The sequence below is a fragment of the Hippichthys cyanospilos genome, chromosome 5 (genome assembly GCF_059441005.1).
Source record: "Hippichthys cyanospilos isolate Australia breed blue-spotted pipefish chromosome 5, RoL_Hcya_1.0, whole genome shotgun sequence".
Taxonomy (NCBI): domain Eukaryota; kingdom Metazoa; phylum Chordata; class Actinopteri; order Syngnathiformes; family Syngnathidae; genus Hippichthys; species Hippichthys cyanospilos.
In genome coordinates, this window is record NC_142373.1 from 21936499 (window position 1) to 21961464 (window position 24966).

The window sequence follows — 24966 nt, forward strand, 5'->3', positions numbered from 1 at the left end:
ATCAGCAATTCAAAAGTGATGGCTGATTTTGATTATTACATTTTCAATAATTTTTTTATTTATTGTTACTTTTGTAAGTTTCAAGTGATTTCAGTGAGAATTGTGGGTTTTTCCTTCTTTAACTGAGGGGTACCAACAATTTTGTCCACGTGTGTGTGTATATATATATATATATATATATATATATATATATATATATATATATATATATATATATATATATACACATTATGTATATATGCCCCCATCACAACAAAACATGGGAAAAAAAAGCCCTCAGAAATCTACTGAAAGGTGAATGCATGGTAGCCCAAATATTGGTAGTGGTCTACTGTAGTTGGGAAAATAACTGTGTCCCCCCCAAGTCTTTCAGTGCCATGGACAAGAATTCTAGTCTTTTAAAATAGCAAAAACAAGAATAAATAATCACATTCTCGTCAAATACATTTTTTTTATGAAGGGTAGCTGACACCCTCGACTAATGCTTAGCTAATATAAGCCAATTGAGCAATGTAGTGATAACTACATAGTGACCATTTGAGGGCAGTGTTTTCACACAACACAGATATTACCTACATGCAGTTCAAAGTAAAGAATGGAAATACTGAATTAGGGGTAAAATCGGCCCTAAAAAATCCAGCCCGACCCGACCCAGGGTATTGAAGCCCGACCCGGATCGACCTATTAACTTGATTTGCAGGCCCAAGCCCGAAGCAAACCCGAAATTTCATATTTTATTTGTGTCGACTCGTGAGGAGGAGGTGATTTAGGATAACAAATTAAAGCCTTTCGTAACGAAATCTAATTTCAACGAGACCGTATAAACATTTACATCTTTTATATTTCTGTGTCTGCAGGGGTTACATTTATCCTTTCAGATAATGCTAAGTTGTCCACCCAATTGAGTCGTTATCTACTTGATTCAACATTTCATTTTTTCACGCAACATGATTGGAAATTGATGAAAAATAAAAAGATCTCCACAACTGGAGATACTCTGTTCATTGATTATACTGTAAGTATATGCAAGCTGTCTGCTGACTGCAGTATTAGCAAAAAAAAAGAATGGTCATGAAAACATTAAAAACAATTACAGTGGACAGCTTCCACCTTGTGCACACACAATAAAATGAAATGCGACATAAAATAGGAATTAATATTTTTACTCGTGACTTAATACTATGCAGTAAAATCTAAAAAAAAAAAAGGCTATTAACAAACGTAAAAGGTTGTAACAATGAATGAGGCCTTACTGAACGTGTCATCTTTGGCTTTGGATGACGGTCATTAACATTTTGTCACGGATTAATGACGATAATTATTATTACAGTCTCATTTTATATCATCAGGGCGTTGAGGCAGCTGAATACTTTTAAAATGTCAGTTATCATACTGCTGAGTTGCTTCCATTGCTTCTCGTTGTCTTAAGCTACACACGGGGGGACCAAGTTGATTATTTGGCTACGTTTCAGAAAACAAGCCTTTTCTTTTTGGGATGCCATTTTATCGGGTTTTCATATTGCACAAGTGAAGTGGAAATAAAGTTGTTTTACTTCACCTGTTAAAAGTCCTAAAAATCTAGGTTAAAATACTCATTAAACAGTTCTTACACACAGACAAAAAAAAAATACATTTGATCTGTGTGCGGCATTTTCCTGATTTTTACATCAAAATCATTTCTCATCAAAGGGAAAGGTCAGCATGCCACGCCCACTTAGTTTTCACACCACCAGGAGTGTGGCATCCCTTGGATAAAATACTGTCAAGGATGTGGAAAAAGATGACCCAAAAATGATCAAAATACACAAGGGCACAAGAGTTGAACAAAATTGACACTTGTTTTCAAAAACATAACAAATGGTTTTATTAAAATTTAATGCAGAGAAAAATTGCGCAGTCATGCCATATAATCATAATATAAATAAAAGTGATATCTGCATGTTATACAAGTTACTAAGTAAATGTTACTTGAAATTCACCCACCAATAAGTTGTCATTTTCTTCAAGTGTTGTGTGCCAAGACTATTTAGCATGAAATTGAATAAGACATTAAAAATATGTCCCCCCCGGGTGTAATAGTGAAAAAGCATCCAAATTTTGTGCCCGAAGTGTTTAGTGTTAAGAAGTACAATGACATTTACAGTGGACAGACAACATTTAGAAGTGGGAGTTTGTCAGGGTGGCCTCTTAGATACCCACTCTTTGCTTGTAGCAGCTGGTGAGGGAGTTGACTTGCACCGTGAGCTTGGACAGCACCCCCTGGAGGCCATTGAGGTGGTATTGGAACTGCTTCTGTAAATTGGCATCATTCTCGTTTTCCTCATCCTCTTCAGAAAATGACATGGTCGATGATGATAACGACGTGGAGGACGAGTTGGTTCGGGTGAGCCTGGCGCCCTCGGCGGTCTTCACGCCCCACTCGATGTCGCCGCGCAGGGACTTGAGCAGGTGGTAGTAGGCGTACAAGTCACCCTTGTCCAAGTCCGACTTGAGGCGGCTCGTCTCCGTGTGCTCGTTCAGCGGGATGTCCCTCAGCAGGCTGGGCACCAAGACAGTCTGGTCCATGTTGTTCACTGCCCCGATGAAGCCGTTCATGCAGCTCAAGAGGGAGTTCTTCTTGGATGGCATCATTATGATTGGGCTAGAAATAGATTGACACAGTCCAACTTTTGACTTTCACCTGGAGTCTGCGAAAGATCAAAGGGCTTCAGGCGTATCAAGTTAATCTAGGGTTCACAAGAAAGATGAAGCCGACCCCGGGTGACCTAAAATGACCCAGAAAGGAATGCATGGTACTCATGAGATAAAATTTGGATTTAACAAACACTATAGCAAAAATAAAATGATTTTATGAGCAGTACAAGAACAGAGATATGAAGAGGAAAAAAAAAGTCACATTATCAGAAAAAATGCCATTTTAAAGGGATAGTGTGGAAGATTTAGACCGTTTTGCATGACGGACAGCAGGAGCTGCTGCAGGTGCTGCATTTAGCATTGTCCCTAGCTATAACAAATATGGCCGCCTCCAGGAAAAGTGACAACCCCATGTAATATAATTTAATGCTAACTAGACTGATGTGTTTATTTAAAACATACTGTTGGTCATTAAGAAAACATTGAGTTGCAAGTTTTTTTTATTAATTTACTATCATTTAATTGATTCCTCTTTCATGAAAAATTGTCTAAATACTACACACTGTCCCTTTAAAGGGACAATGTTTAAGATTTATACCGTTTTTCATTCAAAAGGAATCAAATGATTCTAAATTTAAAAAACTGGCAAATAAATGTTTTCTCAATGACTAACAGTATATTTTAAATATAATCGTAGGTCTCGTTATCATGAAATGATATTACATGGGGGTGGCGCTTCTTTGGAGGCTGCCATGTTTGTTATAGCTACGGACAATGGTAAATGCAGCACATCCTGCTGTCAGTAATGAAAAACAGTCTAAATTTTACACATTGTCTCTTTAAGGGAAACCTTTTGAGGATTGTAGCTGCTGTGACTAACGGACGTGTCTATTTTATAAGGTTCAGGGCATTGATTTTCCCCAAATCAATATGGCAAAGGCCTCTAAAGTTTCATAAGGCTTCATCAACCCGTCTCTAGCAGGATAACAAAATTGTTAAAAGGTACAGGCCCAACGTACGTACAAGACTCTGCGCTTGACATTCTGCTTTGAAAATATAACATTTGGATGACACTACCGCCCTTCGTTTCCATCTTTCATCACATAATCTAGCAGAGCTCGAAAGTAATGAGCCTAATTTGTTCAAATAAAAATAAAGTGCAGAGGTTTGCAAAGAGAGGTAGTAGCAGGTGCCTTGGGATCATTCTGTTAACGTTTCAACAAAGCCGCACATTAATGTTCAAAAAGGAACATTAAAGAAACATTAAAATTAAAAGTAAAAAAATATATATATTGCATAGAGATTCAATATTGGGATGCATGAGCACCCCTAAAATAAGGTAAAAAGGCCATGGAGTACAGTGTACACAATATATCATTTGAGGAAATACTCAACAAACGCAAAATAAACCTTTTGTTAATGTGGATTTACAACATTTTGCATGCTGAAGACCTGTTTTTGTCTTTTTTTTTGCCAGCGACTTTGACGTTATATACGTACACAGCTGATTCAACTCAGCCAATTATGACTGCCTCTGCATTTTTAAAACCTCATAAATGATAACCACACTCCAATTTGATCAAATTAATCAGTCTACCATCCCATATGAGCGATGGCTCACGTTTGTCAACTTTAGTTATGTCCACGTGTTAACTTATGGACCAACCTGGTCACCAAGGTGACGGAGAAAACCGCACCTTGGTTACTCGAGGGACTGTTAACTCCAGTATATATTAAAAAATAAAAATTACACAACTCACCGTTTAAACGTTGATATTTCGTGTAAAAAGGCGTACGTTCTACTGACGTCTGCTCCGCCAGCGCCGTAGTTTCCTGTCATACACTAAAGGCACGTTTTGTCAAAGACGGCGATCAGAGACTGCCAACAGGAACATTTGAGACTGTACTGAGCATGCGCAAATATCACGAAAGGCCCATGTACTTTGAAGAGCATTATTGCAATTAAAAAAAAAACATAACAGGCCACAAAACATCACAAACTCATTGACAACACTACACTATCAAGGGAAGTATTATATCAAGGCGTCAAAGCATGACCAAGTTTACGATTGGAGACAAGGTTCGCAATTTTTTTTTTTTTACAAAGAACACTTGTATTGGAGTCACGTTATGCACAGCGCTCAAATGGGGGTATTCTTGATGGGACTTAATAAAAACGCATTGCATATACAAGTTAAATATGTGTAGTTCATAAAAGAGCGCTGTAATGTATTAAAGGGGGGGGGGGGGGCTGTATGGATAGAAACAAGCTTCATTCTTGATCCTGTTTGATTTTATTTCAAACCTTGTATCACCCGTCAAAATAGTCACTTTCATTCATCCATTTTCTATTGCAGCTTATGCTCACAGGCTGGCTGTTGCCTATCCCAGCTGACTTCGGGCAGCAGGGGGACACCCTGAACTGGTAGCAGCAGAGACTAACAAACATTGACACACCCAGTCATACCCGAGGACATTTCTTTGTGTCTAATGCACCCGCTATGTTTTTAGAATGTGGGAGGAAGACGTAGTGCCAGGGCTCCACACGGGCTTGGGGAGAACATGCAAATTCCATACAGGAAGGCCGGTGCCAAGTGGATTTGAACTCGGATCCCATTGGCAGACGTGTTTGCCAATGCCCCAACGAGCCGCCCTGACATTAGAACAGTTAAGATCAAATGTTATGTAAATGCACATTTGAAAATCTTTAGACAATACAAGAATTTAAAACAAATATGACAAATTATTGAGGGCATCGATTCATTTATTGGAATTCAACACAGATCAACAACATATTAAAAGTTCCTACAGCACAGGAGAAAGGTGGACATAACCCACAAGCATAAATAATAAAAACAAAAAAATTATACCCTGATCCTGGCTTTGAGGACTCCCTGACAAGCAGATGGCATCCTGCCTTTGTTAGGCTCTGCTACAACCTCCATAGGAAGAACATTGCTGGGTCGACATTGCACCCCAATTCAGTGTCGGTGAGGTTTCTTCATAACAGTGAACAGTGTAAGAGTGTATTGGCTGCATTCTGCCAATATTTTTTAAAAGCCGTGTACTGGACGTTAATGTTAATTTTTCCTAAAGTCGAATGCTAGCTGGTGACAAAAGCATCTGAGTCGTCACGACATTCATCGCAAATAACAACTCTAACTCGCCCAAAAAGGTTTGAAATACTGTTGTCACGTTTCAAAATTAGAGGTTAGTTAACCATTGTCCAACCATTCCCCCTTCAACCCGAACCAAACTCGGACATCCATGATTCGTATTTTTCCAAGTCTGTGGCGGAGACAGACTTGGAGATCTTCTTGAGCGTGAGCGTGAAGTCCTCCATCATCACGGGCATCTGTAGCTCTTCTTTGGACAGGGCTCGGATCTCCTCTGGGCTCAGACCTTGGATTCGCCGACGCATGGCCATCATGGAAGCATCCCTGAGGGAATCCATCAAAAAAAACAAGTGAGTTTGTCCAGGAGACCGTCTTTGTTCACATGCTGTCGACAAACCTGCAGACGTTTGTGATATCGGCTCCGGAGTAGCCTTCTGTCTTCTCGGCAATAAGGTCAAGGTCCACGTCGTCGGCTAATTCTACCTCTCGCAAATTGATCTTGAGAAGTTCCACGCGACCAATGGCTACGCAGCGTTTACAGAAAATAAACACAATGTCAAGATGGCACACATAGGAGATTAAATGACCGAGTTAATCATTTAATTTTACACCTCTGGAGTATCATTTCCATCATGGAACACTCGTTCACACAGTGTATAGATTCAGGATTTTTTTTCTGCATTTTTCAGTATAACTGTTTGAAGGGTTGGATGGAAGGAATAAATGACTGCAACATTCTGCTTCCACACAGAGCAGTAATGGAAGCGCCTTCCCACGCTAGCTGTCAAAGCTAGCATTTTTTCTGTGTCACTGTTCTGTACAAACGCCCAAAACACATAAACTATTACATCATGGGGTGACAAAGTTGAACGGGCAATTTTCCACGTTCCAAGAGCCATAATGAAAGCCCTTTCACAGCCTAAAATTGAGAGCTTTTTAAAAATCATTTTTTTCCCTGTGGCTGTCCTGTAAAATTGGAACACGGTGCACAAAATCATTTTACACATTTTTTTCTTGTAAAGACTCACAAAATGTCCACCCTGTTCAGCCCTCTACTCAAACACAAACAGGGAGAATTCATGGAGGAATGAAGAAGCTATTTTGCCAAAAGATGCCTAATTCAAAGAATCTAAAACCTAAAACATTTTGTTATTTTTATTGTTTTACTTTCTGCTTGAATACATATCTATCTTATCTATATCTATATCTATAGCTATATCTATATATATTTTTTTTAAGTCTGGATCCATTTTGTGGAAACATGAACCAGCAGTTCAATATGTGCATGTGTGTGAAAAAGGGGTCACCTGTTGGAAGAGGGATGTAGATCCGCTTCTCCAGGCGTCGGCGCAACGCCTCGTCGATGTCCCATGGAAAGTTGGTTGCGGCGAGGACCATGACCATCTTGGAAGGATCGTCATTGTCCTGTGCGCCACCCACACCTGCGGGCAAAAGAAGCATTGAAACTAGAAGAGAATGCTGTGTGAAACAGAAAAAAAAGTTTTTGTTCTTTCCCTTACCATCCATTTGAATCAGAAGCTCTGATTTGACTCTACGACTAGCTTCATGTTCATTGGACGTTCCTCTTCTACTGCATATTGAGTCGATCTCATCTATGAAGATGGTTGTCGGCGCGTAGAAGCGGGCCTGTATCAGTCACACAAATCATTGTTTTGAACTGTACTCTAGCTCATCAGGAGCCGTCACAAGAAACATACGTGTAATCTTGTTACCATTTCAAAGAGCAGACGGACGAGTTTCTCTGACTCGCCTCTGTATTTGGAGGTAAGCGTGGATGAAGACATGTTGAAAAAAGTCGTCCCGCATTCTGTGGCCACAGCTTTGGCTAACATGGTCTTGCCTGTACCCGGTGGGCCTACCATTAGCACGCCCTGTAACAAAAATAAAAAATGTGCCATTTTCTACACCCAGACATTGTGGAAAAATCTCACGTCAGGATTTTTTTTTGTTTGTTTTTTTAAAGAAAGAATCCACAAATGATGAAAAAAAAAAAAGATAATGCAACCATGTTGAACTGAAGAGAGGAGCTTCATTACATCAGGCCATAGCCTCAGACATATACATGAACGGAGGTGCAATGCTGCTTACCGTATTTTCCGCAAAAGGCTTCAATTTTCTCAGTGCGCTTTATAATCCAGTATGTTTTACAATTAAAATTTTTATAACACCCTGTTTTGATGATCAGATATGCTCCAAATTTGAAGCAATTTAATGTTTTGTAAAAATAATAATAATAATAATAATAATAATAATAAATCCAGAAATTGTTTTTAAATCAAAAAAATATACATATTTGAAGCTTTTGGTTGCAATTTGATTAAACTATTTAAGTTTACTATTTAATAGAATCATAATTATATTTTTTTATTCGTTTGATTTGTCTTGGGATTGATCCAAACAGTCTTTTATTGTAATCAAGAGGAATTTTTTCCCCATTCTTCAGTTAGTACTTTTCATAATACATCCTTATTCTTAATTTCTGACTGTCTATTAGTCAAGTTTGACTGACTTGTCGACATTCCCTTTGGTGCAGCTCTATCTAGTGCAGGGGTGTCCAAAGTCGGTCCTGGAGGGCCGCTGTCCTGCATGTTTTCCAGGTTTCTTTTCCTGACACACCTGATTAAAATGATCAGGATCGTTATCAGGTTTCTGCTGAACTTGCCGATGAGCTGATCATTTGAATCAGGTGTGTCAGGAAAAGAAACCTGGAAAACATGTAGGAGGCGGCCCTCGAGGACCGAGGACTTTGGACACCCCTGATCTGCTGGATTCATAACGCAACCCCTGCCACTACTGCAGCTTCTATTCTATGCACATTCTAATGTGCCCTATATATGAAAACAATTTTAAAAGGGGCCATGCACTAAAGATGCGCCTTAAAATCCGGTGAGTCCTACAGTGCGGAAAATGCGGTACTAGCTGATGGGGGAAGTGAAGCCACCAGCAGCCATTTTACATTGCCACTCGTCAAAGTCGGTCTAACTTGAATAGCTTGATTTCTCAGGCGTTTTCGTATTATTTTCTGTTGTCAGGCCAAATTACCATTGTGTTAGAAATATGGTTGCACCAATATGTCTGCACAAGAAACACATTTCCTGGATAAAAATGTGATTTTCAATTTTCTCTTAAATGTTAATCTCCAAGTGCTACTCAATGAGACTTTCAGCCCCCTCTCAAAAAAAGAAATATATATATATATATATATATATATATATATATATATATATATATATATATATATATATATATATATATATTATTGATTACATTCCAAGGGGCAATATTAGTTGAGCTTGGTGATAATAGGATTAAAAATTGTATGTATGTATGTATTTAGTATGTACATTCCTTTTTCTTGACAGGTCCATATTCAGTAAGTCACTGTGTGTGTGTTTTTTTTTATATTGTTCAAAATGTGTTGTGTTGTTGAATAATAATGGTTAAAATATGAAAATACTTGTTTTATTTTTTTTAACTTACTGTTTATGTTGCTAAAATGCTATGCAAATATGTTAGGTATAGGAATGCGCGTGTCTCAACCGGTATGTGATACAAAAAAGATTATGGGACCACTGCCTTAAATGAATCCCAAAGTAAAACACATATTGCTAGCTGTGTTTTCAGCTAAAAACATAACATAAGTTGTCTGTAACAATGGCAATGTAAAATGGCTGCCTTCTGGCTTCAGCCGCGAGGGGCCTATTAGAATACATAGCCTTGTCTAATAGAAAAAAAAGAAAAACATTTTACTAACACATTATGGTGTTTAAGGGCAATTACAAACGGTTTTATGTAGTAATTCAAGCACTTTTGCTATTCACAGGAACTACCCCCATGGATGGTGGCTATTCACTGTAATGGGATTTTGTGTGTGTATGTGTGTGTGTGTATGTGTGTGCAAACCTTCCAGGGCCGTCGGATTCCCTTGAAGAAATCAGGCATCCACATGGGCAGAACCACAGCTTCTCGTAGCAGCTTCTTAGCATCCTCCAGATCAGCAATGTCGTTCCTTCCCGGATAAAATAGTAATTAGCAACGGGAGATTTAAAAAAAAAACAAACAAAAAAACATTGCAGTGTGTATGTGTGCTTTCGTACCAGTGTACATTCAAGTTGCGGGATACAATATCTCGCTCGAGTGACTCCACCAGGTCGCTGTCATGTCCCACGCCATCAAACCTTTTGTGCTCCTTTTCACCTTTCTTTCCCTTACGGATGAAAGAAAAAAATTACAGTCATAAGCGTACGAACAAGAGTTTGTGACGGAGCAAATTCCAGATTTTTCAGACAATTACTTCCAAACTAACCTCATCGTTAGATTTCATGTTGCGGCCGTCTCTGGCTCCCGGCCGTTCTGCTTTATGTTTGGCATGCCCGCGGCTTTCTTGTCCTTCCCCTCGATGATGCAAACCAGGCGAGTCTTTCTTCTGATGCTTTACTCCGCTGTTGGGACGCTTCATTGCAACAGGATTTCTACATAGTGGAAGCAAAGTCAATTACATGTCAGCACCGTTACGACACCCTTTTCCACTTCGATATGACAAAGTGAAACCCCAAAAATCAAACTTGCTTGTACGATTTGGAATTGGCCAAAGTCACTGAAATGGTACAAAATGTGACCTTTCGAAACCGCTGTTCACATGAGATGTCAACCAGTGCTTTTTCTCTGACTGTTTTTCTTTTTAACGAAAATTTTATCCAGAAGGAAGTGACCTCAAGAACAGAAGTGTCCGCATTTGACCTTGCTCTTTATTTCTCTAGTCAGGCTCCTTGTCTACCATCCAATCAACTCTTTGCCTTTCTTTGTGTTCTCCCACCCTGTGTCTTTGTCGTGTGCCATTTGTCTGGTTGGACTGAGTTAATTGGTTTGTTTCAATCTGTGTCAGCTCCTTTTGTTTATCTTGTCAGTTGTGCTACGCAGAAGGCCATTGTCAAATGCTAATCCCAAGGAGCATCTTTATCTGAGGCAGCTTCTTAATATTTTCTCCCGTCAATCTTCCCGCTTTGATTCCAGGTATTGATTTCTAAGTAAAATAGAACCTCAAAAGTGCAATCCTATGAAGATTGTACAGTGTCTAATGGGTGTTCATGTTTTGCAGACTAATATGCTTATAAAGTTGCATAAAAAAATTGTATTCAACTTTCAAATTTTACAGAACTTACTGTATGTGCAATACATTTGAATCCTTTTTTTGTTTTCATGTATTGCCATGACCTTAGAATAATGACAAAAGTCATTTTTTACCTCTTTTTTACCTCTCCTTGAGATGCTAGCCACCTTTGCTAATATCAGCTACAATCAAAGTTAAATAGATCATTCAATTGTACCCCTAAATTAAAATTACCGATATTAATGAAATAATGAGCATTTTTTTTTAGTTTTTTTATGTTTTCTTAAGAAAAAAAAAGATGAGAAAAATGAATTTGGTCTTTATTTTAAGGAGGTGGCACTATTTGAGTAAGTTGCGCTGATGCCAGTATAGTTCAACCCCAATGTTAGTGGCTACTGGTAATACCTTTAAGAATAAAGCCCCTTTTTTGCATCGTTTCTGTTCATGACTCATTAGACTATCGAGGCTACTGCATTTTTATGTTCATCGAGCTGATGGAAAGTATTTTTTGACATGGCACTTGGTGTAAAATATTTTGAGAACCACTGAATTACTGGACAATCGCTTTCACTGAAGTTAGATTTACAGCAGGTTTTTTAAATGTGTGTTGCAAAATGTTTTGAGCAGACACAGAAGTAAATAAGATGCCATAAATCAGTGTTATGTAATTGCAAAAATACATTTCAGAGACAGTAAGAAAGTTTTTGTGTACACAATTTGACCCCTCACACATTAAACACATTTTAAGAAACTCGAACTATACACCACAATACAGCTAATCTGCGTATTCCCGTTGCATATATCGGTAGTCATTTGAAGCGTGTCAGATTCCTAGCCGAATTCTAGAATCAAATGTGACTAAAAAAAATATGGGCAGAGAGCTGACTGAAATCTCAGTTTAAATTTAAGTTAAAAAAAATGTTGATTACCAAAAATGTGTAAAAATGTATAAAATTTTGGTCCTTCTGTCACATTCTGTTGGTGTTTTGTTATTGTGTTTGTGTTTGATTGTATTTGGATATATTTTGAAGTTTTTGTTCATCTCTGTTTCGGGTTTATGTTGTGTTTCCCTCGCGTCTGTCTTTTTAGTGATTTGTGCCACCTGCGTGGTCCAGCCCTCGTGTCAATCAGCCAATCAGCTAACCCTGCTCCTTCTTCCTTTCCAGCTGTTGCGTGTTTGTCCTAATTAGTGTCCACATATTTAAGCTCCAGTTTTGCTCCAGTTAGTTGTCGGGCCATCCTCAACGTTGGTGTCTTGCATGTTGTTGCGTCCTGAGAATTCCATTGCCTCCCTATCACTGTTTCCCCGTGAGTTTAGTTCCAGTTTTAAGTTTTGTTTGTTACTTTGGATCCCGTGTTGTTCGTTTGCCTTGTCCTTGCATGTAAATAAATGTTTCCGTTTTGGCCAAATCACCTTCCAGCCTCCCTGCAACTTTTGATCCACTATTGCCACACCCCTTACCAACATGCCCCGAGAAATTGACAAATTCATTTAATAGTAGATATGCGTTACTTGTTATTTTGTGCTTATAATTGCTCTTTTCATCAAACAAAACAAAAAAAATATCCAAAAAGGAAGATACTTAATAGAAGCAGCCTCACAGGAGAAGCACAGGATGCGTTTATTCCTTTCTAATGACCTGTGTGGCGATATTTTGGAATTTTGAACAATAAATATGACCCGGTTACAAAAGTGCATCTCCTGTTTACATGTACATTTTCACGCAAGCTTGTTAATTTTCTTGCAGTCTGCTCAATAAAAATGAAAATTTGAAAACTGGAAAATAAAAATGTAAATTTTGCCCAAATCTCAGCTCGTGGAGACTATATCATACCATCAAGCATTGCAAAAAACATCAACTGGTATGGTGCCGCAAGATCTTTGCACTGTATGCTCACCTGTGCTCCGCAGGTGTGGGGGGTGGCCACGCCGCCGGGTCCTCAGCACTTCCCCCTGACTGAATAACGGGTGCAGTTACTGGCCTCTCAGTCTTGAAAGATTCCAGTACAGTCACGATACTCTTAATCTGCTCCCATTCTTCAGTCAGCTCCTGTTTGACCTGACCAAACGGAAGATTCTGATGAGCTAATTTGAAACAGCATTGAGAAACAAAACACCTACCTGATGCCACCGAACTTTAAGCGCCGGGTCCTTGAGGGTCTGGCAGTGCTTGTTGATCTGCTGCAGCACGCCCTGGTAGTACACGCTGGATGAGTCGTAGTTGCCCAGCAAAGCATACTCGCGGCCCTTTTTGGCATTGTCATAGATCTCGGACAAATTCATGGTGCATGACAGCTATGAGTCAAAAACAAGAAGAAGAACATGGAATCATCTGTGATGGTCAGTATTGGTGATGGGCTCAATAATTGCTGTATTATTGGGAACTGATGCTTCAGTGACATCTGGTTTGTCTCTTGTAGTTCACATTTAACAACTGGTCCAGATTTGAGTATTCTCTCACTTTTGATCAAAGTAAGCAAACGCCATACTGTACAGTATGTCTCTACAATATTAACCTTCGTGCTTATCTTGTGGTGTTATTTGTATTACATGTAACATTCACAATAATAGTAAAGGCAAGGCGAAAATACCAAATAAACTCGCATCCTACCTTCCTGTATTTCAGCTTCTACCTCTACCATTTCTTTTTTTTGTATTTTCTGGGAATCTGGGTGCCCTATGGCCCTTTGCTGCCTCTCATAGGTCAGTACAGATACTACGACTTGTTGATATTGTGTCCTGTGATATGTTGGTTATCTCTAGTGCACAGCACACTGCAAGTGCAGTAAGTACAGTCTTGTGGATATTTCCCCCAGCCGTCATGTGTTGTCAAAATCGCTTAAGATGTTAAAATCTGGTATATGAGTACCCTACTTACAGAGCACACCATGGTGAAAACTATGGTGCATGAAGAGTAATGATAATTCAAAAGGCTTATAAATGACAGAACTACAAAATTGTATTTTCACATTTTTCTGCGCTCCTTTTGTCCGAATGCAGAAGAAACAGTTTCTTTCTTATTTGTTACAGGACTGTATTTACACTCACATTTTTGGGGAGACTGACCTCACTGATTTTATCTATTCAAAATTTGAACTTTGATGAAAATTAATTTTAGACATGTTCTGGGCTGGCTAATTTTGACAAAATAGAATTAAATGAGACTAACTTTCATATTCATTGTGTAAAAATTAAAAACATATTTAACGTCAAGTCCAACATTTTGACAATAATACTGGTTGTTCTATTCACCCCATTAGTGTAAACATTGTACATTACTATAGTATTGTGATTTTTCTTAAGTTTGTGAAATGTGAATAAAGTAGCAAATTCCACCAATTGTTATCCATCTCAGGGGGCAGCCATTTTGCCTGTTGCTGTCGGCTGAAAATGACATCACAGTTTCTCAGCCTCATGCAACAACCAGACTGCTCATCTTGTGAACATCAAATAGCCAAACGCAGAATATACGTGAGCCCTGATTGGTTGTCATATGACCAACTATGAAGTCATTTTCAGTGGCCAGCAAGTGACACAACAGTCCCACTGAGATTAATTAAAAACTGGTAGACTTTGCTGCTTATAAATCATATTTCACACGCACAATAATAATTACAAGGCCCTCCCTGAACTAGTAGGCAGGTATATAGAACATTTGGTAAAAAACAAATAAATAGATAAATAAAGGTTTTGCCCTGATTACCTCTTATATTGTTGTTATAACTGAATGCTACAAGTTCCTCTCCGAACCCCAAAGACATTTCAACCAGAAAACTTTATTAAGTAAATACTCTTACAGTAGAACCTTAATGAATAGTTACCCCCCGCCCCCCAAAAAAGTAACAGCTTTACCCGTCATTAATTATAATATTAAACTTGCAACAGATATAATGATACTCACTTTTGTTTCTTATTGTGGATTGTAGCGTTGTATAGCATCATGCATTTTCAAGCCTGATAACCTAGCCAAAGTATTTACAATACCGCATGCGTGCACCTGCTCGCCCTCATCCATTCACTCGCCTAAATACATCTCCGAGTCAGTCCCCAGTCATTGTCACCTAGCTAGCTGTTGCTAATAGCATCGCTGCAGGCCACGAAGACACCAACAAACCGGGTGGCGACAAATAATGACAACATCGTCGTTTGGAAAAGGCAACAACAAAAAAGACGGAAAAGCACCTCTTGGAATTGTTGACAACAAAATCTACATGAATATAATCGTCATACCTGCGTTAAAAGCATATGTTTGCGGTTTCCCTCAGTATCTCTGGTCCACTATGTGGTGTTACCATGGCCGCGGAGACGCCTGCTGAAGAATACAGATGGCGCGATTGAAGTGCTGCGTTCACGTATTGTATATACGTTCGTAAATGTAACAACTCTTGTAATGCTCATAATCGCACATCTAAACTCTCAAAAAAATGTTCATTGTTTTTTTTTTGTATCGTATACACAAACTGTTGTCGTGTTAATTACGTCTTTCTCACCAGTAAATATGATTTGTCAGCACTCTACGAAAGGCAATTTAAAAGATGTATTTGGTGTTTTGATGCTCAGCTTTAATTTTAATGCAAAACCAACACATCCATTTCCGTTGTAGTGTTATAATGTTTGACTGAATTACATCTTGAAATTACGCACACAAACATACGAGCAGCGGTCAAAACTGTTTTAACATTAACCGACTCACTTCCTCCGAGGTCAAGTGAAAGCAGCATTCATCATGTCAGTATTGGCCTATCTGGGCTGCACCAGATGCCCAAGGCGATTTATTTGACCAAAAGCCGCTATAAAGGTGTTTAGGAAAACGTGTTCACGCAGGATACGCTGTTGTTTTACGAAATTCTAGTTCGTACCATTGAATGCCATAAAAAAAATCGAAGTTTATACAACTTACTGTTTGAAGGGTGAAAAAATATTCGAAATTCTTAACAAAAGATAATTACATGCAAATAAACTATTGTTTTTTAACCAACATCATAAATGGAAAACATAATCAAGTTTGAAAAACTAAAATATAAATATGGGAAATAATTGTTTCACATACAAAAATTACATACTTGTGCAGTATGTTGCAAATTTTTAAAAGTATCAAAATGTTGAATTAACTGAAATAAACAAACCAGCTCAATTTTCTGCATCAAACCACTTTTATTTTGCCGATTCACACTAAAGTCCACAACAGTTATTTCTGTGGCATGTGATAACATTCAAGGTGGAATGACTGTCTGCATTTCAAGGCTTGTACAAAAAGAGACAAAGAAATTCATTTCATGTTAGCGGTATCATCACGTTTGTGTGTGAGTAGGTAAGATATAAATGATTATCACATAATGTATGCTTTGAAAAAAAAAAACATCGTTTATTTCACTTTTCCTATGACTAATGTATAAATGTCCCTAAAACATTTTTAGAAGTTAATAGCATTTTTCATTTCAGCACATACAGGTGAGTTACTAGTGTTGCTACATGGCTGATTGCATATCAGCGTACTGAGTACTGTTTTGGGGGAAATACTATATGTCTGTGCAATTATGTTTTTTGTGTAAAGATCTGGAATTGAAAAAGTGGAAAAAAAAGTATGTAGCTGATCTTACTTTATGAGTTTAATTAAGACAAGTAAGAGAAACCCCCCCCCCACAACTACTTCCCTAAAGCTTGATTTGTCCTTAAGTGGTAAAGCCCCCATCCAATGGAGGGTTGAAAGTTGGCCTCTTTAGACCTTGTCAGGGTTTGTTCAAGGTTGTAAACGTTCTCCAATATGTTCACAATTTCCTTGAGAAAGGAGCCGGTACAGGCGAACATTTGCAAACTTTGATCAAAAGTGCCACTACCTTTGCCAACAATTACCCCTCAGTGGGAGAGGGGCTTGTCAGCAGAACAACTTCTTCCAGGTCAAAGCCGAGCCAAAGTCAGAACACATCCAATTTTAATAACCAGTCAGCAGCTCACAGGAGCAGGAAACTGGCTATTTTAGTGCAAATGATAGTGAATTTCAAGCATTTTAAAGCTGAGTTTGTCCCTTTGGATGTTTGGATGACCCCCTCCCCCCCCCCCTTTTATGCTCGTAATGTCTATATTACCATTTTTGTCTCACTTTTCTTTCCAGATACTTTCCTGACTCATTGAACGACTCTTACACTATAAACATTTTGTATTGAGGTGTGCAAACACTTCACATGGCCAGCCATGTTTGAAGACCCCACGAGACCAATGCAGGGTTAAAGAATGGGACTGCAGAAAGAGCGTTAAAACATGCACTCGCATGAGTGTGCCAGGAGCAAATTTTTACCAGCAACCAGTGAAAATTGGGCCACACTTGCAAGCATACTGGTTGCATTGAAGACTTTTGCTTACACTTAGTTTACAAGTGAAACTGTTAAAATATTACTAAATACACAGCCTGTACTGTTTTGTTTGGTGTGAAACAAAATGTCAACATATTTTGTTCTACTGTAACAATAAAGTGCAAGAGTATATTTTTGTAAGCTAAAAAAATATATATTTGCTACACCATCTATATATTTTTGCATGCATTTCATAGAAATGTAGAGCAAACGAGACTGCGCTGTCTGTGAGGTGCATACCACCACACAGATGGTGGTATAAAGTCACAAGAAGTTTGCAGGGGGAGCAAAGCATCAGCATCGGCAGGTTACCGCTTCCTGCTGGTTGGGTTTCCAAAGATGCCGAACATCGCTTTCAGATGGAGGCTTTAGTCTCAGAGGTTTGTGACTCTTGAGTCTGTAGGCCAGCGTCAGGAAAATTGCATCCACATGCTCCTTCTCGGCAGGGTCCTTGGCCGAGGTTTCGAAGAGGGGCATGTTGTGCCCATCGGCGAGGCACTGCGCCGCCGACGTAGGAACCTCACGCTGGTCCCGCAGGTCGCATTTGTTGCCAACCACTACACGGGGTACCAGCGGCCCCACGGCGTGACGGCTGCACTCCGCGATCCAGTCGGGGATGCTCTGGAAGCTGGCCAGGCTGGTGACATCGTACACAAAGATGACGGCGTGCACGCTGCGGTAATAGTGCTCCACCATGCTCTTCCTGAAACGCTCTTGGCCTGCCGTGTCCCAGATCTGCAACTGGCTCCAAAGGAATAAATATTAAAAAGACTGAATGGCATTTGCTGTCCCCACCATCAGACCCTAGATAAGTGGAGATTTTAGAAAAGTAGATCAATAGTCGTGGTCAAGTCTGGTCCTAGAGAGCTGCTAGCCTGTTTCCCTTCAACCAACACACTTGAGTCAAATGATCGGGATTGTCATCAGGATTTTGTGATGCATTCATGATGAGCTAAAAATTTGACTCACGTGTGCTGGTTACAGGGATACATAGAAAACAGTCTGGATTGTGGCTCTTGAGGGCCGGACTTGGTCACCCCTGATCTAAAACTTATCATGAATATATGGGGCCAGTACTGGTTCTGACAGGACAACTACACAGAAACTCTTGACTTTTCATTTAAAGTTATACAACCACTTATTTTTGTTTTATTTTATTTTATTTTTTTTTGGTGCCTGTGAAATAGCTCGATTGTACCTGACGGCAGTTTTAGTCAAACATTTACTTTCTAAATTATTGTAAACTGATAATTGGTCACTAAATTGTATTTATCATTGCAAAAACAAGGACAGCTTCCGCATGTGGTTCTGAGCGCTATGACATCATTTCACTCTGCAATATGTCTATTTTTGTAACATATCTAAAGGGATAGTGTGTAAGAGTTAGACTTTTTTTTTTTTTCGGACAGCAGGACGTGCTGCAGGTGCTGCATTTACCATTGTCCGTAGGGGGAAGTGCCACCCGCCATGTGGTATAATTGCATGATAAATAGACCTATGATTATATTTAAAACATACTGTTGGTCATTAAGAACACATTAATTTGCACGTTTTTTTTTAAAATTTGCAATCATTTAATTAATTTTTAATGAAAAACGGTCTACATTTTACACACTGTCCCTTTGAAATACAATCACGCGTACGTAATACAACAACATCTAACAACATTTTTTTTCGGGGGGGGTAGCATACAGCCTGCAAGTGTCTTACCTTAATGACCTCTCCATCGAGCTCCAGCGTCCTCTCCCTAAAATCAACGCCGATGGTCGCCTCGGGGTTCTTAAGGAAAGACCCGCCACAGAATCTGTACGTCAAACACGTCTTCCCCACGTTGGTGTCACCTATGGCGATTATTTTAAACACACGGCACGGTGAAGCGTTATCGCCATATTGCGACGACGACGACAGCTCTAGGGAGTCGTAAAAGACCGAGTCAAATTCCTCACCGACGGCTTTGTTTTCAATTGCCATCGTTCATTGTCTAGCCGAGTGGATTGATCATGGAGGATTGGTAAATCTCGCGAGAGCAGTGTGAGAATTAGCGAGACCGTGTGCCGGAAATTAAAAGCAGATTTGCGTGAATAGATTTCTTTTTTGTTTTATAGATTAACAGTGTAGTTAAAAAAAAAAAAACATGTTCACTCCAATTTTCTTAAGTGTCTTCATAAATAGTTGTTTCATTGAATGCTACAATTTTTTTTAAAGTACGTTCAAATGTCAAGACAGTATGTCGTATTTTTTAAATCGCTTGGTTGTTTGTAAATTCACATTTTAATTAAGTTAGACCGATCGTCATAAAATACATTGAAAATAAGCCATCGAGCAACTATAGCAACCTCCAAATTAATAAAAGACAATAAAATTGAATATTATCATGCACGTGCAATAAAACGTGAAGTATAATTATATATATTTTTAAACGTTAGAATGTTTTTGTGTGTTTTCTTTTTCTTTAGTATTTGGTTGATATTTTATTTTGGTGTGATTGAGTAAGAATTTCATCGTGTAGTTTCGTGTTATACATGTAACAATAATTCTCTGCAATCTTCCACACAAAACAGCACTCTTCAATCACATGGTTTATTGAAATATACAATAAAACTGCTATTGTAATCCAGATTGTTTCTCTCCTACTCTTCTCACACTCGCGCGCGGCGCTGGAATGCACGTACACTCACGCACGCACACACAGCAAAAATATATATTAAATTGCATTTATTCAACATGTAAAACAATCATAGCATTCACACACATTTGCAAGTAACTAAAATGCTATCATGGATATAATACTTTGGAGCGCAACAACTATTGTTGAAGTCATGTGTTAATAACTAGATTAGATGAGCTCAATAACTATTAATCAGATAGCATTGTAATTGCAGGGGTGAAATAGCAGAAGGCATGGGGATCAAAACAGATTTGTTAAATACAACAGCAACTACTACTACTACAAAACAAAAACTAATAAAATCCACATTAATGTCATATTATTTTTTTAGACGATACAAAAAACCTGAGTCAGCATAATGCACTCACTGGACATGTCATCAGGTGCAATACCCAAGCCAAAAATAGCAAATTGTGTGGGAAAAATGATCAATGCTCAGTTTTGACTGACACGAAGGAGGTGGTAAATTAACAATATGTGTATTATAAATTTGTAATGTAACCAATATGTTAGAAAGAGCTCTCATTGTAATGTTGTGCAGTTCTAATAAGCACAATGAGAATACAGTTAGGGCTGCAAATATCCATTATTTTGAAATACAAAACAATAATCAAATAATTATCTTATTTTGCATTTAAGTTGTATGACAAAAACATCTCAATTATTGTTGTTGCTGAATAGTATTGTTTTGTCATTTAAAACAACTAAAAACCAATTAAGCATTACCACATGAGCTCACATGTCATACTCACCAAACGATTGATTGAAAACGATTTAGTTTCAGTGAAAATAAAGGCAGATGCCAGCAATTGTCCTGTTATTTTGATTAAACACAAACAAATCTGCTTTCTCAATGGACAATTGATACCAAAGAATTACCTTTTGGGGGTCTGAGACAGAGGATTTGGACAATTCAAAATAATGGATCCAAACACTCACACAGGTATAAGAAAAAAACCTGTAGATAAATTTGACACATTCACAATTAAGTAATAAATAAATAATTATGTATACGATATGGCCCCACGAGTGCGATGAATGATGGCTGGAATTCAACAGACCGCATACTAGCTTATGTGACATCCAGAAACAAAATGGCCTCATAACCGACAGCTGAAGTGCAAGGAAATACGCCTCGCTTTTGGTGTCACCGTTCTCTCTGGTCTATTTGCTTTGAGCTTGACTCGTTTTGCTCCCTGAATTAAAAATTTAAAGCTGAACTAGCCTTGCAAAGCTTTACCAGGCCCTTTTTGCAATTTCACAAACTGGAAATTGAGCAAGTAGAAACAGCCTGAGCAGAGCACCGGTCTAAATGGAATTTAAGGATCATTTTGATCTCTGTGATTGAAAAGCAACGTGTACACCAGCTCTCAGTAACTTAGACAAAGGGCAGCTAGCCCTGAAAACAAACAAACAAAAAAAAAAAAACAGGCTTTGAGACCTAAAATAGGACTAGAGTCCATTTTTTTTATTGGGTCGCTAATGTTATTCCATTGGTCATGAAGCAAGCAGAATATTTCTTGGCAAATTACTTTGAGCCCCGTGACTGACTGGTGACCAGTCCAGGCTGAGCACTGCCTCTCCCCAATGTCAGCTGGGACAGAGTCCAGCTCACTTGTGTCCCCCACTGTGGAAAAATGATGACTTTTTGATTTCTATTCATTTTTTCAACGTGTCATAAATACACATCGTATGTGTTTTAAACTGTTCATTTCTGTACAGTGAAAGTCAAACTTATGCCCATGTGTAGTATTTTAAAGGGCCTGTATCTTGCAAATTTAACATTTTTACATAAATAACCATGTAAGAAAGTTATTTCCACAGCAATAACATCCTCAAAGTATGTTTTTTCTTTTCTCTCTCTCTTTGCATTCCGGGTCATTGCTGCGCTCTCAGTACCAGACCCGCCCAATCAGAGAAAAAGGCAGGGTCCTCACTTTGTTACATCACGGATCGAGTTTCGCTCCCATCCCGCCCATGCAAACTAAAAACATGCCCACATTCTCCCAGCGGTCAGCAGTGCACTACCACGGTGTCACAAAAGGGGCACGGCAGCCACACGATGAGAGGCAAGGACCTAAGGGAGCCAGACGTTTTGCTTCCAGGTCAGAAGTTTAGTAACCAAAATAACTCAGAAGAAATTGAATCAGCATTTTGCCAAAGACAGTTATCTGTGGAAATTTTCAAATAACATGATACAGGCCCTTTAAGAAGTTGCAATTCTGAGAAAAAACCGGGAATGCAGCGCGCAAAATGTATCGGTTTCGTCTCAGTAATCCTGTAAAAAGTCCGACTACCAGTTCTCGTCCGAGAATGAGCTGGAGCTGGCGGAGTCGGAATCGGCATCAGTCAAGCCGTCCAGGTCCCAGTCAGCACTGGATCCGCTGTCGTCATCCTCCTCAGTTGAAAAGCTGTGTGCCGAACCTAGGCACGCTGGGTACACACGTGTGGAAACACACACGGGCCCCAGCGTAGACACATAGACCGCCATGACGCTCTTCCAGCTCTCTCGCGTGGGCTCATACTCATGCATGAGGACCCGGTTCTTGTTGTGCTGCAGCAGTGTTTGCGTGAGGAGCAGCAGCTTGCCGCCATGCTGGATCACCTGGTAGTTGAGGGCGCGGCTGTCAATGGGGATGTCGGCCAGCCGCCGCCACTCGCCACGCGCAGGGCTGTAGGCCTTCACTACAGGGATGTCGCACACGCAGATGATCTGGTCCTGGTACACGCACGCCTTGTGCAGTTTGTCACGTCGCAGCGAGCCGCAGTGGCGCCAGCGGTTGCGGCGCGGGTCGTAGCACAACATGCGCCGCTTGTTCACTACATACAGGTGGTCATTCAATGCCACCACCTGCATTTTGCTGAAAGAGTGCGGCAGAGGAGCCACGAAGGTCCACTGGTTTCTCTGCACGCTGTAGCACTCCACCTCTTTCAGCCGGGCGTCGGTCACGGGGTTCCTTCCCCCCAGGAGGTACACGTGACCATTGAGGTAGCCCATCCCCGAGTGAATCCTCCCGAGCGGCCTTTCCGCTAGCTCCTGCCAGTTGTTGAGCACCGGATTGTATTGCCAGAAGTGTTTGGAGAGGTGAGACGCCAGATAAAGGTTATTTTCAGGGCTAGAACAAGCAATGAGGGATTCCATTGTTGAGCGTTTGTAATCCTGGCTGCTGAGGTCCACCAGAGGAGGTGTCACAAAGTAGAGGTCCTCAGAGTACGGGTCGCAGCACATGATGTTGTCATTGGGAAGACCAAAGAACAGGATCATTTCTTTAGCACTCACGCCTATCCTATGCTTGGGAATGTCCTGAGACGCAGCTACGGGGCAGGGTCGGCTGAAGAACGACTCGAGGTACTTCTCGATAAAGGGCCTCGCTGCCAGACCTTCCAGGTAGCGCCTGTCTCTCTCTGTGAACAAGTTCCAGCGCACGCATCTCAGGGCCCGCAACATGTCCTCTTTCTTTGGTGGCGCATTGGCCTCAATCCAGCGCAGTGCAGCTGAGCACACCTCGCGCTCGCTGGCCACGTCCAACGTGTCCATGGAGAGCAGCTCCACCAATTGGTGCAGGTCCAGCTCGCACAACTCCCCCGCGATGCACAGCTGACTGAAGTTCCTGGCGATGAAGGCCCGAGCGCTCTCCTTTAACTCGAGGTTGTCGTAGGTGTCAGCAAACTTCAGAACCCCCACGCAGTTGGCAAGGTCCAGCCTGCGGGTCATGAAGTCTGAGCAGGTCTTCCTGATGTATTCCAGTTGGAGCATGTTGGCGGCGGCGTACAGCCTTTGCACGTTACCCTCCGTGATGGTCACCTTACCCGTGTAGCAGTAATCCACGATGACTGACATGGACTCCGCGTCCACCCCACGGATAGCCACCCTCTCTTGGTTGCTCTCGGTCAAACCGCCGGTGAACATGCTCTTAAAGTATGGGCTGGCGGCAGCGAGGACGTTTCGGCTGCAGTGGAACAGCTGGACGAGGTCGTCACCCGAGGGCCCGCCCCGAACACTGCTTCCGCCCGGCTCCAGTGGTTCTTCGTCGGGGTCCACCTCGATGGTAACGTCCGAAAGGAGGCGGCTGTCGTACAATGCCTTCAACTCCCCCATTAAACCTCGAGCGTGACCGACGTCCTCCAACACTTCGGGTCCACTGAAGCAACCTAACACCGAAGCCATTTTTGGGTCTAGTTTTTATCTCACGTCGCGGAAGCTTTCTGATAAGACACCGCCTCGCGCTCCACCTCCACGGCTAGCCGACAAGGACACATCCGCTCACACGAAAATGTCAAACATATGCTTTAAAAAAAACATTACCAACCGCCAAAGACTTGCGGTGGGTGCCCGTTTGCCTCTAAGTTGGTTTTAGTCTCTAAATGACCATAATGTCCGCGTGAAGCCCACCGTAAACGTGTCGGTTTTCTTCGTAATTCCTTGTGTGTTACTGTGTAAATGCTGTAGAGAGAAACATACAGACAGCTAAAGGCGGGGACATTGGTAAAAAAAAGACAGGTTATTGAGTGTTAAAATAAAATACATTATAAGTACAATTGTGTTTGGATGTTAACAAAACATTCTTTAGTAGATGCAATACTTAAAAGTTTATTCTATCCGAAATTGTTAATGTTGAAATACCTCTTAATTACAGTTTAGCCTCAAATTAAAAGAAATAAACCCTTGTTCTGAAGGCATGTACAGCGCTTCCGCTCTCCCCCACTGCAAGCTACAACTTTTTACGTCAGAGCGAAAGGACGCCTGTGGTTGGCTCTCATAACTGGGTCAATTTTACAAGGATAAAAAGCATTATTTGAAAGCTCTTGATAAAACGACTGGTGTCTAAATCCGGCAGATGTCCCCCCATATCTCGGAATACAATATCTTGAAGTAGTGTGCAAAAAACAAAGCAAAACGAAACAAAAAAAAACAACAGTTGATATCCAGTTACTCATTTATCGTTTGATTCCTAAAGTAATCAAAAGCATCAATATTTTTCATTGTGCATTGGAAGTGTATTTCCATTTGAGGTCTTGTGCAGTCCATCCAGCTCCAGCCAGCTGCTCAGCATCTGGTGTTCCGA

The 24966-nt window shown here is 40.2% G+C and overlaps 4 protein-coding genes across 7 annotated transcripts; all 4 read right to left on the minus strand.

The window, feature by feature from the left end:
- Positions 1 to 1842: 1842 nt before the first annotated feature.
- Positions 1843 to 4553, minus strand: LOC148424000 (mid1-interacting protein 1-B-like). 3 transcript variants are annotated; one of them, XM_088414850.1, is made up of 2 exons: positions 4301 to 4349; positions 1843 to 2641 (listed from the first exon to the last, which is right to left on the minus strand). In XM_088414850.1, exon 2 carries the CDS (start codon positions 2629 to 2631, stop codon positions 2188 to 2190), a length of 444 nt encoding a protein of 147 aa, XP_088270976.1. In that variant the 5' UTR covers positions 2632 to 2641; positions 4301 to 4349; the 3' UTR covers positions 1843 to 2187. The 3 variants fall into 3 exon arrangements, with proteins under 3 accessions (XP_088270976.1, XP_088270975.1, XP_088270974.1); XM_088414849.1 differs by lacking the exon at positions 4301 to 4349 and adding an exon at positions 4395 to 4553 and having other exon boundaries at positions 1844 to 2765; XM_088414848.1 differs by lacking the exon at positions 4301 to 4349 and adding an exon at positions 4395 to 4547 and having other exon boundaries at positions 1845 to 2641.
- Positions 4554 to 5358: 805 nt separating this feature from the next.
- katnal1 (katanin p60 subunit A-like 1) lies at positions 5359 to 15206 on the minus strand. The gene is made up of 11 exons (XM_088414846.1): positions 15113 to 15206; positions 13004 to 13177; positions 12781 to 12941; positions 10078 to 10243; positions 9869 to 9978; positions 9675 to 9780; positions 7484 to 7642; positions 7271 to 7397; positions 7058 to 7192; positions 6148 to 6274; positions 5359 to 6074 (listed from the first exon to the last, which is right to left on the minus strand). Exons 1-11 carry the CDS (start codon positions 15125 to 15127, stop codon positions 5876 to 5878), a joined length of 1479 nt encoding a protein of 492 aa, XP_088270972.1. The 5' UTR covers positions 15128 to 15206; the 3' UTR covers positions 5359 to 5875.
- An 810-nt stretch (positions 15207 to 16016) lies between these two features.
- LOC148424002 (ras-related protein Rab-33B) lies at positions 16017 to 19248 on the minus strand. Of its 2 annotated transcripts, XM_088416113.1 has the most exons (3): positions 19179 to 19232; positions 18943 to 19073; positions 16017 to 17973 (listed from the first exon to the last, which is right to left on the minus strand). In XM_088416113.1, exons 1-3 carry the CDS (start codon positions 19201 to 19203, stop codon positions 17527 to 17529), a joined length of 603 nt encoding a protein of 200 aa, XP_088272239.1. In that variant the 5' UTR covers positions 19204 to 19232; the 3' UTR covers positions 16017 to 17526. The 2 variants fall into 2 exon arrangements, with proteins under 2 accessions (XP_088272239.1, XP_088272238.1); XM_088416112.1 differs by having other exon boundaries at positions 18943 to 19248.
- Positions 19249 to 19798: 550 nt separating this feature from the next.
- On the minus strand, positions 19799 to 24384 carry kbtbd7 (kelch repeat and BTB (POZ) domain containing 7). The gene has a single exon (XM_088416007.1). It carries the CDS (start codon positions 24066 to 24068, stop codon positions 22194 to 22196), a length of 1875 nt encoding a protein of 624 aa, XP_088272133.1. The 5' UTR covers positions 24069 to 24384; the 3' UTR covers positions 19799 to 22193.
- Between the last annotated feature and the right edge of the window lie 582 nt (positions 24385 to 24966).

Bases quoted from the DNA above. Each gene is read 5' to 3' on its own strand.
- LOC148424000 (XM_088414848.1), bottom strand. From the start codon at position 4,474: ATGACAGGAAACTACGGCGCTGGCGGAGCAGACGTCAGTAGAACGTAC. The intron at 2,642-4,394 runs GTGAGTTGTGTA...ATCTATTTCTAG, and splicing joins GAAATATCAACGTTTAAACG to CCCAATCATAATGATGCCAT.
- katnal1 (XM_088414846.1), bottom strand. The intron at 7,643-9,674 runs GTTTGCACACAC...TTTTTGTTACAG, and splicing joins GAATCCGACGGCCCTGGAAG to GGCGTGCTAATGGTAGGCCC. The intron at 6,075-6,147 runs GTTTGTCGACAG...GGATTCCCTCAG, and splicing joins GATATCACAAACGTCTGCAG to GGATGCTTCCATGATGGCCA.
- LOC148424002 (XM_088416112.1), bottom strand. From the start codon at position 19,203: ATGGCAATTGAAAACAAAGCCGTCGGTGAGGAATTTGACTCGGTCTTT. The intron at 17,974-18,942 runs GTAAGACACTTG...CTTTGGAGCCAG, and splicing joins TCGATGGAGAGGTCATTAAG to TTGCAGATCTGGGACACGGC.
- kbtbd7 (XM_088416007.1), bottom strand. From the start codon at position 24,068: ATGGCTTCGGTGTTAGGTTGCTTCAGTGGACCCGAAGTGTTGGAGGAC.